Here is a 15,138-nt window from a genome sequence, read left to right as displayed (position 1 = left end):
CCCGGGGTGTCAGAGCCCAGGACTTTTCTTCCGTTTTCCCTCTTTTGATACAGAACTTCAAGGTCTTCTGATTTTCTCCACACATTTCCATCCTAACTGTTTGATCGTTTGCTTAAATAAGATCCTTATGGTGTGGCCGTTGCCAGCAGCACTGTTTGAAACCTGTTAGCTGAAACAAAAAGCATTCTCTGAGGGAAATGAAAGGCCTGACTTTTGAAATCTAAGTGTTCCTGTCCATCTGTCTTTTTTCAAATGGCCTCCATTTAAGCTCTTAAATGTGTTCTGAGTGCCCCTTCCACTAAGAATATTCTGGGTAATGTTATGATTTCCCCCCAGCTACAATTACCCCGGCTCCAGGACTAGCAGCTTGAAATGCTGTCGTCTGTGAGCCAGGAGAAATGTGAGTTACAGGCTTCTTGAAAATTCCAGGCCCCCAGTCTGCAAGAAAGATGGGCTCTTGTGTCTAAACAGGTCGCCTTTAAATGAGAGCCAGTTGGGGCGGGTCTTCCAGACCCACAAGAAGACGATGGCCGTTTAACTGGGGAAACGAAGGGCTGAAGGCCAGAGCCTGAGTGTGTTGAGGAGACTCGAAGAGAGCACCTGCAGGGGAAAGGGGCTCGGATTCTCACTCTCAGATTGTTTTCCACACCCACTGGCGAGTGGAACTACCAAGCCTAGTTTTCAGATCGGGAGGTGACTGCGCCCTTCAACTGCACCTTGTCTCTGGGTCTGCGGAGAGGCCTCAGCAGGAAATGCAGAAAGTTGCTCTGTCTCTGTTGGCTTGCAGGACCACAGCAACCAGCGAAGCTGGGGGTCCTTTCTCCCCCACCCCGTGCTGTACGTCGCTAGCCCTTACTGCACACGGACTCGGTGCTAGGTGCTGGGGTGAAGGCAAATCTCACAGGCTCGCTTCTCAACGTTCTCTTGCAGTCTAGGGCGAGGGAAGGGTAGAATATGGTCAGAATTGACATCTGTGTGGCAGTGGGGACAGGGAGGGGGGAATGGTTACCTCTGCTTTGGGGGTTGGTATATAAGAATTGATTAATTCTTTGAACAACACTTTTAAAAAATTAGCATGTGGTTGAGTGCCAGGCACTGTTCTAGGTGCTGATCAAATGATGGAGGACAAGACAGAAGATTTGCCCTGTTGCAGCTCAGGTTCTGGAGTTGGCTAGCTAAATTCAAATTAAATTAAACGAAAATTTCAGTCCCTCAAGTTGCATTAGCCACATGAACTCAGTAGCCACACAGACTCATGGCTGCCATCTTGGACAGCATAGAGAACATTTCTGTTGTGATGGGAAGTCCTGTTGAGCAGCACTATTTTGAGGAATAAACCAGATAAGTCTGCCACCCTTGAAGGGAGAGGTCTTCCCTACTTGCTGACGTAGGATGCCTGGTGGGGTACCCGTTATCAAGAAGAGAGAGATTCGTGCCCAGAATTTGTTAAAATGGGTTCAGGAAACAGTGATACCTTATTTCCTTAACATCCATCCCAAATTGAAAGGTTCCTTTGCGTTCTCAGTGATGTGAGGTGTGTTTTCAGCAGGAGAGATGGGAAAGGCAGTGTGGGTTTCTCACAGTGGACATATCAGGGTGTAAAGGGCTTTGTCCGAGTTTCCCATTGTCTTCTCCTTCCCATTCCGCTCACCTTCTTACTCTCTTTCCTTCTGCGAACCCCCAGCTCTCTGAACTCCACCTGCAGGATTTAATGAGCAGACACCTCCCTTACAACCCCCTTTCCAGTACTCTGTGTGATTAAATGCTTTCCTGATGTGGCAAATAACGCTTTTTAAATTGTGGCAAGCCTTTGGGCTGGCAAAGCAGAGACTGGTTCTCATTTAGCAGTCCTTACATGTGTATGGCCCTCGGTGTTGGGAAAGCTGCCCTCTGTCCCCGCGGAGAACTTGATTGCTCAGGTTTTCTTATGTGTAATCCGCGTCTCCATGGGGCCTAGTCTCTTGCCCACTTCCCTAACGACCGCTCTCTTCTTCATCCTTAACTGTGTAAGAAGGTCTTTGGAGTAAAAGTTTCCCCCGAGCTGCAGCAGGTCAGGGAGGAGACAGGGGCATCTGTTGATGAACACAATGGTGAGAACGAAGACATTAGAAAGGGGGTAAGAAAGAAAGCACAGTTGTTGAAACTCACTCTATACCAGGCTCTGGCCCAGGCATTTCGGATTGTATTTTCTCCTTTGCTCCTCACAACAGCACCATGGGGAGCAGATGGTAGCTTCATTTTACAAAGATATCACACCACTTGCCAGAAGTACACAGCTGGTGAGAGGTGGACCATGGGGCTCATACCCAAGAGGGCTGCTGCTGAGCCCTCTCTCTGTAATCCTAAAAAATGCTGGGTTTGTTGTCAGGGCCTGGAAAATCTTTGCTGTGGGTAGTGGCTTTTTCTCTGAAATTTTGGACAGCTGGGGCTTGGACTCACAGGTCACAGGTGGTGTCTCCCTAAAATGATACATGTCACCTCCTTCTCCTTCCTTCCTCCAGGTCACCATGGAGTAACAAGTATGACCCTCCCTTGGAAGATGGGGCCATGCCTTCTGCTCGGCTGAGGAAGCTGGAGGTGGAAGCCAACAATGCCTTTGACCAGTATCGAGACCTGTGAGTTACTTGCTCCCAGTGCACTCGAGCTCTCACGGTTTGATAAGTCCATCATAAATAAGAGTGCGGCCAGGCCGATAGACTCCCTGGAACCTGCTCCTTGGCCTGCATGGCTATTTAAAATTCTCTGTGCCCAGAGCAGATGGGGCACTAGTTTTCCAGCTGGGTCAGTTGGGAGATGACTCCGTGGTAGAATGCTATCATATGCAGATTTTTCTGTGCATTGCTTCGTGCCATGGTTCCTGGTACCAGCAGGTGCCGTTGGACAGCACCTAGTGTGTGTAAGACACAGTGCCAGGAGTTTCCTACAGGTCGTCTCAAATCCCCACAAACATGATGGCTGTTTTAATTCCCATTTTTCAGATGAAGAAATTAAGGCTCAGATAAAGGTGTTTGTCCCAAGCGAGAGGCAGAGCCAGGAATCAAACCCAAGGGTGTCTTCAAAGACCCCTCTGTTCATGATCATTCTGCATGTCTGTCCCAGTTCTGACCTGGTGCTCGGGGGTCTCTGCTTCCAGACCAGTCACCAGGGCAGGACGAGTCAAGGTCCTTAACACAGTGGGAGCTGACATCTTGCTGGCTCTTGAGTTGCTCCTCAGGAGGTGGTTTTGCTGGTTCTGGTTAGATCCCTACCTCTTCTTTCCTCTCCCATCCGATCCTGCCTCCCATCCACCACCAAAAAGAGTGGCCACTTAATCTACCAGCCTTGCAAGGAAAAGCTCCAGAAAGGTTATTCTCTTCAGTATTCTTTTTCAATCAACAGAATCGCATTTTTGCTTAAGTTCTATATTACATAGCAAAACTGTACATTCAGTCACCTAGAGAGGGATTGGCAAGCTTTTCTATAAAAGGCCAGATAGTAAAAATGTGAAGCTCTGCAGGCTACATAAGTCGCTGCTACTTTCTTTTTTCATTTTATATTACCTTTTAAAGGTGTAAACACTACCTCTTGAGCTTAAGATGGGTGGCATTCCACCCTGATCCAGGATTTGGACAGGAAAGAAAGTGAAAGCCGCTGAGCCCCGTGCTGTCCTGGAGCGGAGCTGCTGGTGTCTCACTTGGTGTGGGAATTTCAGGTCTCCTCTCCCAGACGCTGGAATGCTCTTAAGCTCGTAGCAGATGTGATGGGACACATTTAGTAAAGAATCTCTTTCAGAAGCTGGTTCAGGAGGGAAAGTGGCATCTCAGCCCGATACACAAACAACCCTACCACCTTTCAGCAGATGAATGGAATTGAAAGGCACAGCCTCAAACAAATGGCCCTCGGCGTTTCATTTGCCCTGAATGCACTGCTGTGTAGCCATTTTATCTACGTTACCTTGATCCTTTTGAGAACCTCTGGGGAACATACTTTAACCCCTTTTTAACAGATAAAGAGACTGAGGCTACAAGAGGCTAAATGACTCGCACTAGGCTGCAGGACGTAGAGGTGAAAAGCTAGAATTTAAATTCATATTTGTCTGAAGTTTCCACAGATTATTGCTCTTCACAGTTGCTCTTCAGTGTTTGGAGAGCTCTTACATCTAGAACTTTGCCCCGTGGTAGAATAGTTACTTCTCCAGTGGGGCTGAGAAGTTGACTCATTGCTGTCTCATCATTTATTTGTAGTTGTTGATGACTATCTTCTTTTATCTGACCAGTTGGCAAGAAGCCAATCCAGTTACTAAGAATGTCCAAGTGGAATCAGTTTTATATTATAGTGATGATTTGATAATAAAACAGCAATGATGATAACAGCAGTTACCAGCCGGTGACCGTGCAAGCACTGTGTTAACTGCCTCACGATCTTCTTTATCTCATTTAACCTCCCAGCAGCCTGTGAGAGAGGTTTCTCCCTGTTTTACAAATGAGTAACTTGCCCAAGTTCACACAGCCAGTAAGTGGGGGGACTGGACTAGGAAGCCATCCTTATCCAACTCCAGAGTCCATTTACTCGCCTGGCATTTGAGTGCTTGCTATGAGTCAGGTACTTGCTAAGCAGGGGGTACAGCCTTGAACATGGCCAGAGCTTGTCCACAGCTGGGTCCAGCTGTCCAGCACCTTCCTGGGCAAATGTCCACTTTTCCAGTGGCTTTAAAGCTTTAGTGGCTGAATTTCTGTGTGCCTTTGAGTGTGCCTACACTCTCCTCTGAGAGTGAGCTGATCTGCTGGGGGGAGTAAAGGGGGTGACAGGACAGCTTCCTGTACCCACGTGGGGTTAAATTGGACAAGCCAGACCCTGAGGTTCCGTGGCAGTGTGCGATGGTGGAATCCGGCCCGGAGGGTGTTGCTCTGTCCCCAGCAGCGTTGGTGTGCTGCTTCCAGGGGGAGGAAGAGAGTACAAGGCCTCCGAATGGCACCCACAGAGGGGGCAGGGAGGCCTGGTTCTCCCATGTGACAGCAGCCACTGGCCACTGGAGGGACGGTGGTTAGAGCTGTCACTGGGGACCCAGAGTCATCAGTTTTAACCCTCTCCTTCCCCCCAGTGTTATCAGCGTGCACTGGTGAGTGCTGTCCTGAGACCGAATGTCAGGAACATTTCCCCGCTGGGCCACACATGAGCCAAACCATTTCTGGGTTTGAGTTGTTGTGGTCACGTTGGTGTCCGTGGTGGGGCCCAGAGCATGAGCTCTTTTCCCCGTGGTTTTGGAGCAGACAGGAGTCAGCCAGGGGCTAGGATGCCTGTCTCTCCCTGCCTTGAGCAACACAGGCTCAAGGGTTTTTTACTCTGGGTTTTCTAGGGACCACACTATTCCATGGCTGAAGGGACAGTAGGTCGTGCCTTCTCTTTATCCTCATCCCGCCCCACCCCAGTAGAGACTCATTTTTTTGCCCCAGTGAATGAAGCCGCAGAGCTCTGACATGGGTTTGTCCATCTGTCTCCCTTTCACAGGTCACTCTGAGGGGAGGCGTGCCCTCTCCCCAACCCCACGCCATGATGCTGCCTCAAGTCTGTTGGTTTTGGTCACTCTGAGCTGCTGCAGGAGGGGCCGGGAGATGGCGTGTGTCCTGGGCCTGGTGACAGTAGCCCAGGGCCTTGGGCAGCCCACCTCTGCCAGAAAGAAAAGGGAGTAATGGAAAAAGCTGTTGCCCCAAGAGCAGGACTGGCACAGCATAGTGCCCAGGGGGGCGGAGGAGGGGGCTGCCCACTCCAAACTGGAGCCTGGCCTGCGCCCCACAGGGATTGAGGATGTGAAGAGCAGACCTGTCCCCATGCTCTCTGGGTCAGCGGTCGCCAACCAGTGGTCTGCGGACCACTGGTGGTCCATGAGGTCCGAAAGGTTGGCGACCGCTGCTCTGGGTCTTGACAACCCAGGTGTTTCTGAATTCTTGAATCCTGATGAATGGCAGTTAGGACTGGGTTTATTCTCTGGCCCTTGACCTCTCACCCCCTCAAATGGCTGAACGCTGCCGGACTCCAGCCACGTTGGGGCTCAGAGTCCTTTGTGGCAAGTGCTGTGCTGTAATGTGCCTTCAGGAGACTTCTTGTCCTGTGGTCCACTCTGAGGAAGGGCCTTTCCCTGTCCTGGGAGGCCCAACTGGACTCAGTTCACACAGGAGGCCTGCTCTCTCCTGCCCTCCCTGCCCCTGCCCCTCCTGTGCCGTAGAACTGAACTTGGGGGGATTTTTGTTGTCACCAGTAAATAGGCAGACACAGCTTCAGCCAGCACCAGCTGTGTATGTGCGCACGCGCACATTGGTGACAGGGCACCCTGGTTCCCTTTCCTCCCTGCTGCTTGTGGGTCCATTAGCCTTGCTTACTCCTGATGTTCTCCTTAAGAGGATGAGGGAAGCGGACCCAGTGAGCGTGCAAAGATTTGGAGCTGAAACGCAGGCCAGCATCCTGCTGGAGCTGTGCCAGCTCTTCCCAGGGAGGGGTGCTCACTGTCCCCCACAGGCTTCTCTCTGCCATGAGCAGCCTGGGGAAGGCCTTGGATCTGTCCTGGGCTCTGGGCCTTGCTCCCTGGCCTGTAAAGGCTCTGACTTTGCAGGGAATTAGAATTAATTGTCAGCACATGGAGTTGGTATGGTCTGGGTGAGGGAGCAGGGCCAGGGAAGGATGGACTAGCAGGCCCTCCAGCTCTTAACTCCTGTGGGGATGTGGCACCCCCTCTTCCTTGCCTGCACAGCATTTCTCCATTATGGAATAAATGTGCCAGCAGTCGGGGGCAGGACTCTTTCCCCAAGGTGGGCAGAGGTGAGTGGGGGCCCAGAGACACGAGCTGTGTGTCCTACACGATCCCTTTGAAGCCATCCATTCCTTGTCATCCTACTGCTCAGAGCTCTCTACTGCACCCTTAGCCCCAACTTCCGCCCCCTCCCACATTCATCGGGGTTTTTGTTTGCCATCATTAGCGGCAGAAAGTTTCCATGGTAGTAACTTCCCCCCAGGAAGATAACTGTCAAGCAACTGTTAGCACTACCCAAACAGTCTGTTTTTAGATTGAAATAGTCAATTTGCTGAGGACAGGCATGTTTTGCTGGGCCTGGGTGAGGTCATTATCTACTCTGAAGTCATCTTGAATTTCATCACTTCCCTCCCCGAATCTCTCCCATCCTATTCCCCAACATCTAGGCTATTCTCGTTTTTCCCTATCAAGCCCCCAGATGGCTTTCCATCTCTCATTCTTGGGCCTGGCTCAGTCTAGGGAATGTCATTAGGATGCAGCCCTGGGGTCGGTGGAATAAGGGCACACGCTTGGGTGACTGGTTCATGGGATCACTTCTTTCTTGGCAGAGTTGACTGCCTTTTCAGGCCCAAGCCTAGGATAGCTCACCAGTTATAAAACCTCATCACTCGACCTAAGTGATCCATCTTTTTTGAGAGAGACTTAGCCATGGGGCCCTCGGCATGTGGTAGGCGCTTGAAGCTGCCGAAAAATATCTCACTTGTGGTGTGAGGCACCAGCCGGCTGCCACAAATCCCACGGTCAGTGCTTTGATTTTTCAGGTTCCCAGAGAAGACAGGAGCCTTGTCTGCTCCGGCTTTCATATTGTGTCTCACCGTTGCCTCTGTCAGCCGGGTTCTGCTGCGGCCAGATGTTCTGACCGAAGGGCTGGCACTGCTTTCTTCCAAAGATGATTGCTCCCATCTGTGCCAGACATCTTGCCCCGTGCTCTGCGATCCTTGGCTCTTGGCTTGCAGCAGATAATACCTTCAAACATGCGGTTGCAATTTATTGGCCTTATAAGTTAATTTTAGTGGGTGTGCAATTGATTGAAATCAAAGCTTAATGAAGGCCAGAGTCCCAGTGGGGGGGTAGAGGAATAGGGAGGGAAGGCATATTATGTTCTTGCTTTAGGTCTCAGATAATCTTCAAAAGCTTTAATTAGCTTTTCTAATCAACCCTTCTTGTCTGGAAGAAGTTTACAGAATGAGACAAGGTTGGTACCCTGTGGCAGTCCCAGAAGCCCACAGGCCTTCCTGGAAGCAGCCAGGGTGCTTAGTAGATGGGCCTTCCCTGGCAGCTGTGGGTTCTGAAGGTCAGGGCTCTTCCCCAGCCCACAGCGAGACCTCATGTAAATCTCTATCTGGAAAATAGTGAAGTAGTTCCTATCTGCGGTGATGGGAGAGAGCAGACATCATCATTTCACAAATATTGTGGAGATTGTGGAGAACCTGCCATACTCTGAGTACTTGGAAGCTTGTATCTGGTTTCCTTGGGACTCCCCACCCCCCAACCCCCCCAAGTCCCTTTTCCTTGTCTGCTTCTGCCCTGTCTCCTTTCAGTGCAGCGACTCTCGGCCAGAAGCTCAGCACTGCTGAGTCCTGAGTCCTGGTGAATCACTGAGCCTTGGGTGGTCTCTGGGAACCCGAACTCAGCCATGTAACCTGGGGGATCAGGGCATCAAGGCCGTGCTTCGAGCAGTGGCATTCACTTGGACAGCGATCTTCAGAAGATCTTGCACGGCCTTCTTGAGGTGGTTCCCGGGTTGTGTGGTCAGCATTGTGTGAGTAGGACGTGAGTGGTGGGGAGAGGTACACAGGCCCTTGTCAGGCCTGGGCTCTGGTTGCCATTCTTAGTGCATCGGGAAGGGTCTGCAGGGCCCCAGGGGTGCCTAGGACAGCTCTGATGTGCATCCTAAGAAATTCCTCCTAGGCAGTCTGGAGGCTGGATTGGACAGGCTGGGAGTGGAAGGACCCTGACTCAGACTTCCCTTAGTCTGGCTACTTAGTCTTAACCACGCTCCTAGTCTGGCTGAGAGAGGTCGTAGTTTAAGATTACCTAGTGCTTCCTGAGGCACTGCCAGAAACAACCAGGCCAGTCCCTTCGGTCTCCAGCCTCAGAGCCCCGCTGGGAAGTGGGCGAGAGCACTGAGCAGAGTAGCATGAGGTAATGGGAGGAGTGATCGGGAACGCGCTGGAGCTGCATGAAACCTGGACCATTTGGTTTGGCACCTTCCCCCTCACTCCCTGGCCCTTCAGCTAGATCTCAGTGGCTCACAATGCACAAACCCTCTCCCCTCGCCCAGAGATGTAGGGCCTCCTCCCAGACTTAAAGGTCTCCAGAGGATCCTGTGACAGGCACTGCTTGCTGCACATCTTGGCTCCAGGGAGAGTGGGTAAAGACAGAGTGTTGTCTAGCTTTCAGATTGTCGGCAGTGTAATCAGTATTTGGGTTTTCACAAATACTCCTTGTATCTTCAGCTATGCGCACAGAGGGCCTCTGAGAACCCCGGCCTGCCTGCTGGGGACTCCGGCTGGCCACAGCCTTGGGCTCATGTGAAAGTGCTGGGAGCACTTCATGGGGAACCCAAGTCCTCCTCAGTTTGTTGTTTTAATTGAACAGAGAGACAGATGGAGAGGACCCCTGTCAGCTTCGGGGGGTTGGGGGTGGGGGGGAGTGGAGCGCTTCCTGCTCTCCCAGTGTGAGTTTCAGCTCTTGTGACCACTGTTCTTAAGCAGAGGTGTCTGCTACAGTTTCAGGAGCCCATAAGGAGTAGATGCAGACAAGCCTGTGTGTGGCCCCCCTACCTGGAGGCTGGGGAGCGAGTGTCCACTGCTGGTTGCCTTGGCATGCGCTGTCTGATTTTATCTGCTAAAGGAAGTTCAATGGAGGACAGGAGTGTGCAGAAAACAAGTTTGTTTACAAACATGGTCCCCAAGTCAGCATCAGGGACTCTGATTCCTCCAGAATGCTTGGGTTCCTATAACCATGTGGAGCAGTCACACTTTAGGTTATGCAGTTCCACGTGTTGGGGTGAAGACACCACTTGGAAGGCAGGAACACCTCCCTCTGGTGGTCAGGCTCCCACCAGAGACCCTCTGCTCCCTGGCTGTTTCCCGGGCTGCTGCTGGCAGGTTTGGGGAAGCTGCTTTGTGGCAGGATCCAGATGGGTGGTCTTCCAGAGGTTCCGCCAGCAGGCCCCAGCTGCCTCACTGACCCTCCTTTTCACAGTTCCCAGTGCAAGATACCCAGCGTCATGCCCCAGATTCCTGGCCTCTCCTCCTTTTCTTCTCCTCCAGCCGGGGCACTGTGTACCGTGGCCTGGTTGCATGTGTGTGTTTAACTCACCTAAATTCAACCTCACAGGCTGAACCGGGACCAGCCACACCCCAAGTCCAACCCCGACTTCCCACGTCTCAGCTATGTGACTTGGGTGCATTCCTTTTCTCTCTCTGGATTTCAGCCTCCTTGACTGTAAAATAGTGAATGCAAAGCCCCAGACCCAGAATGGGTTCTCTGAAATGGCAGCTCTTGGACAATAGTGATGGCTTTGAAATTCCAGAAGGCCTCGGCCGTCCTCATTCTCATGAGCTGGGCTCAGCAGGACGGGCAGTATTTTCACAGGTAGTCTAGTGAGGCAGAGTTGGTCATGGTGGTGCTGAGCACAGACGGTTTGCTCAGAGCCCAGAGCCAGATTGGTGGCCCCTGCAGCGGCACCATTGTTTTCCAGAGAGGCCTTCATTATTTCTCTTCAAGTAAAAAAACTAAAAACCTTGTAAAGAGAGGCCGTAAAGAGCTGTAGCCGCAGTCCAGATGTGCACTTCTAAGTGCAACTGGCATTAAAGTCGCACATGCCTAAGCCAGTTGGTATGTGTGCTCAGGGATTGTTGCACCTGTATGTCTTGGAAGGAATTTCCGCAGAATACCTGTCCTGTGTCCATGGGCAGACTCCAGGACACGTTCCACAGATTGTGGTGAAAACAGCTGGTCTCAATACACAAACAAGGGTGATTGGCTTTCAGCAGCAGATCTGGACGTGGGCAGCCCAAAGCCAAGTGTTGATCTTTCTCCATTCTGTGTGGAGCCAGCTTCAGCCCCCAGGGCAGTGGGTTTGGGACTACGTTCACAGAGCAAGCAGAACCTTGCTTCCCGGACAGTTCAGAATGTGCCAAGCTTAGGAGAAGAAGGAAGAAGATCTGCCTTTCTCAGCCCAGAGAGGAAGACCCTCATGGAAATGAACGGCCAGAGTGTTTGTGTGCCTGCTCTGTGCCAGGCTTTCCTGTGCCCTTTCTAGTGCATCCATGGGGGGTGGGGGGGAGAGAACCCCCTTGTCCCAGCCCCTCGTAGTTGTGGCCGTCAGCCTGCTTTCTGGCGCTGTCTGTGGGCTTTTCAGAAGCTGTACCCATCGGCAGCACCCACATCCTCCTGTTGGGCAGGGGATATGCTTAGCTTCTCGACAGTGGCCGGTTTGGAGCCAACAGAAAGGAATGTTGGTCTGCACTGCAAGGAAGCAAGCCAGGTTTTAGATGCCTCTCCAAGCAAATTGGAGATTTTTCTTTTTTCCTGGAGTGGAATTGAATTGTTCCCACCTGTGGATACCAGGTGCCTTAGTATGTTATAGGATGTTAAGGATGATCAGAAAAACAAACTACTGCTAGTAGCTGCTGGCGATTTTATTTTATTTTTTAGCTGGAAGGAAACAAAAAGGTATTGTCTTGGGGCAGAATCCCAGCTGCTAGTGGAATGGCTCTGCCCTGGGCTTTAACCTCCCTGTCTTTGCCATAAAATCAGACATCAAGCATGGGAGTTCCTGTTTGAACCAGTGCCCATATGACCTCCTGGTTATTGTCATGACCAAGTGCCGATTACAGTAAAGTGTGTCCCTCATGACCATTTATCACAGGTCTCACTATTACTATTTATGAGATCTTAGAAGCAAACCGACCACGTATGTGACCGAGGACAGAGGTAGGAAGTGAGAATCTCATGGGATCTTATGGCTTTGCACCGTGTAAGGGCCGTGTTCCTAGTGTGGCACTGGAGAATAGAGGGATTCATTGTTTTTATTGCACCGACATTTAAATTTTTAGTCTGAACTCTGGCATTTTGGCCAAGACCACCTCATACATACATTCCCTCTCTCTCTCCCGCAGCCATCCTAGCAGGCCCCTTCATCTCCAGCCAGAACTGAGACTGTGGGCACTTCCCATCTTTGTACTGTCCCCCAACGTGAAAAAAGTGTTCAGACCAGAGCTTCCAAGTGGACCACCAGGTGCCCCAGGAAGCCTCTCTCCAGTATCTTTCTAGAAAATGTTGGAATTCCGAGGTTCAGAGAGCTGGTCCACACAGACGATAGATTGAAATGGTGAAGACCATGTCTGTGAGGACTGAATAGAACAGATTCGAATGCAAAGTGATATACCCGGCCCAGGACACCCAGTTCATAAAAGTACAGGGTGTGGGAGACAATTTCACGACAATACAGAAGAAAAATACTTCATTAGAGATGAGTGCAAGCTCAGTATGTGTGTGTCAGTATGACTGAGCGTGATTGCCGAGAACGCTGACTGGTCTTGCTTTCCTCCACGGACAGGCAGCTCACTTTGAGATTTGTGCTGGTTCACACATAGTTGGGGCGTGTATTTCTGTTTTCATACCCTTGAGGAGGAGGGTAACCAAGGTAGGGGGCTTAAAATATCATGTCTTATGAGGAATAATATGAGAACAAGAAGGTCAGAAAAAAAGAAACCTCAGGGTTTATGTCAGCTGTCTTTAGATACTTAGAAGGACTTCATGAGGAGAGGGCATGAAGTTCTGGTTGTGTGTGTTTCCTGAGGCAGTAGGTGGAAGTTTTCACTCAGGTCCAGCAAGAACTGTTTGAGATGTTCAAAAGGGAAATGGTTGCTTGGGAATGTAGTGAGTTCCTTGTCACTAGAGGCATGTAAGCAGAGTTTTGATCCAACTTGATTCGGCTGTTAGGAATCTGGGCTGAGGTGTGTCTGCCTCATACAGGCCCCAGTGCAGCCACCAAATCCTGAACAGTCAGAGCTGGGGAGACCACATCAATGCCAAATAAATATTGCTTGACTTCCTCTTGGCTTTCTTTAATGAAGCGACTGCAGAAGAGAGCCCCTCACACTCCAGCGTCTAGGGGCTCCCCTTACAATGCTCCGGGTCTTGGCTGAGTTTGGGGTGCCTACCTGTGCCTCCGCATTGCAGAGGTCACTGCGTTGCTGGAGGTCCAGGCCTCCTGGCCTGTCCTGTGATGGTGGCCCAGCCCATTTGAAGCTGAAAGACCACGTCTGAGGGAACCCGGAAAGGCCTGCTCATCCCAGCAGGTCTGTCCTGACTTTGGCTCTTTTGTGGAGGGTCATAGCCTGACTCATTAGCTGTAGGGGAACCTCTGTATTAGAAGCACAAATCAGGCTCTTCTCCCAGGAGACGATTTGAAAAGAGGGACCAACGGCCAACTTCAAAGTCCATTCCAGCCCATCTTTCCTGTTCCATTTACAGCCCAGTGTTGGCCAAGACTGAGGATTGGCTAATTCAGAGCCACAGCTCAGATTCCCGAAACAAGTTTCCATCCTAGGTCTCCTCGCATTCCTCAGCTTCAAGCACTCCATAAAGCTTTGGGAACCGAAATCTTTTATTTTATTTTTTCTTTTGTGAAGTAGGTCATTTTGAGTGCGAAGTACTATGTTTTCCCCTTTTTTTCCTCCCCCCCAGAAGTCCTGTGGTTGAAGAGTTATGGACGTAGAATCTGTACATGTGACTGCGCCTTTATTCAAGTGGAAGAGTGATTTTCAGGGAGAGACGACATAGAACTCTGAGAATTACTGACACATTAGGCTTTTAGTGGGTCCAAGTTTAGGGATCTGGCTGATGACAGAGAATAAACTCAACCAGATGCTTAATTGTGATTGTGCTGATAAATCATCAGCCCCACCTGAGGGTCTTGCCTTTTGCCCCTGGCTCATCCAGCACACAGGTGTCCCCTTGCGACTGATCTTTTGGAGCTTATGAAACCCATATCTGCCTGTTGTCATGGACATACTGTTTTCAAATGGCGGGACTTATAGAACCAACCTGAGTGGCCCCATCTCCTTAGTCCCAACTGTTGAATTCCCTGCAGTTCCATCTGCCTTGGGAAATGTTAATGTTTACAGAGAAAGCCACCGAGATTGTGTGTAGAACCAGTGTCACTCGGTCGAAATTCTTTCTGCCAGAGTCCAGCACAGTTTTACCCCGGTTGCTCCTGGAGTGACCTGTCATCTCCCCACTCCTGATGTTCCCGGAGCTTTCATGGTTTAAGACTTTACAAGGTGGCTTCTCCACAGTGTCCCCGAAGGCTGTCTCTGTGTTGTCCAGCTATTGGTCACTCACCCTCTTTACCGCGTGTGTGGATTGCATATTGCCCCCCGCCCTCCTGGAGAGCTGGGTGGAGCCAGGGCAGGGCCGGGTTAATTCCTCTGTAGCTGCTCTCATGCCGGGCCACATGTGATCATTCATTCACGTTGACGTGCGAGGCCTAAGAGCGAGTGCTGGCGATGGTAGAGCCACCTTATTGAAATAGCATGTTAGCATTTAAACAATATTAATACTATTTGACTCATTAAATATACAAAGGCCAGTTAAAGTGCTTCCATGTGTGTGCTGTTAGTTCTGGCGGGCGACTCCTCAGATGGCTTTATGTGGTTTCAGACAACATTTTAGCACATTCTTAAAATACCCACAAAAGCCTTTATGTAAAAACTCGTAAATGTGAACCACATAAAAAATTTTTTTTCCTGTTTCATGTCATTATGATCAAAGTACGGCAGGTAAGAATAAATTTTCAAAAACTTGTTGAGGTCCCTCTTTAATTAATGCTTCACGCGCAGAGCAAAGCCATAACCATGTAATGGGGGGCTGTCTGTGTGCCCCGCAGTCGCCTCGCCACTGACTGCACAGCGGTCCTGACAGCACTTGTCGGAGAGGCAGGTCTTTCTGGGCGGCTCCGAACCGGCCCTTCCTTCACCAGCCCCTGCGCTCTCTGTCCTGGAGCCTCGGGTTGAGACTTGCCGCTCCCAGCCGCTCACATCCCTGCAGATCCCTTCTGGTGGGTGGAATGCAAGTCCGTTCTTGAATTGTTGTGTTGGGGCCATACCTGCGGAGGCCGGATTTCAGCACGTCCGCCTCGACGGGGAACACCCGATGGGAAGAGGGGGCAGTCACCGTGAGATCCAAGCGTCATTTCTGTATTAAAAGCCAAACGGACTGTAAATTAGGATACTGCCCAGTGGAATACTATCCCAGCTCTTAAAAACAATTACGGCGATCATGTGGCTCCATGGAGAAGCACTAAGGGTTCCATGCCAAGTGAGGAAAACCCAACT

At 50.7% G+C, this 15,138-nt stretch overlaps 1 protein-coding gene across 1 annotated transcript in view; it reads left to right on the top strand.

Moving 5' to 3' along the window:
• The window catches only part of CAPZB (capping actin protein of muscle Z-line beta subunit), a 73,904-nt gene that overhangs the window by 37,303 nt on the left and 21,463 nt on the right, over window positions 1-15,138 (top strand). The window contains exon 4 of the mRNA XM_023758386.1: window positions 2,502-2,615. Coding sequence (XP_023614154.1) covers window positions 2,502-2,615 — 114 coding nt within the window. The remainder of the gene's footprint in view (window positions 1-2,501; window positions 2,616-15,138) is intronic.

Source organism: Myotis lucifugus, unplaced genomic scaffold, assembly GCF_000147115.1.
Source record: "Myotis lucifugus unplaced genomic scaffold, Myoluc2.0 scaffold_128, whole genome shotgun sequence".
Lineage (NCBI taxonomy): Eukaryota > Metazoa > Chordata > Mammalia > Chiroptera > Vespertilionidae > Myotis > Myotis lucifugus.
Note: the sequence above shows the minus strand (reverse complement) of the source record. Positions and strands in the feature narration are given on the sequence as shown.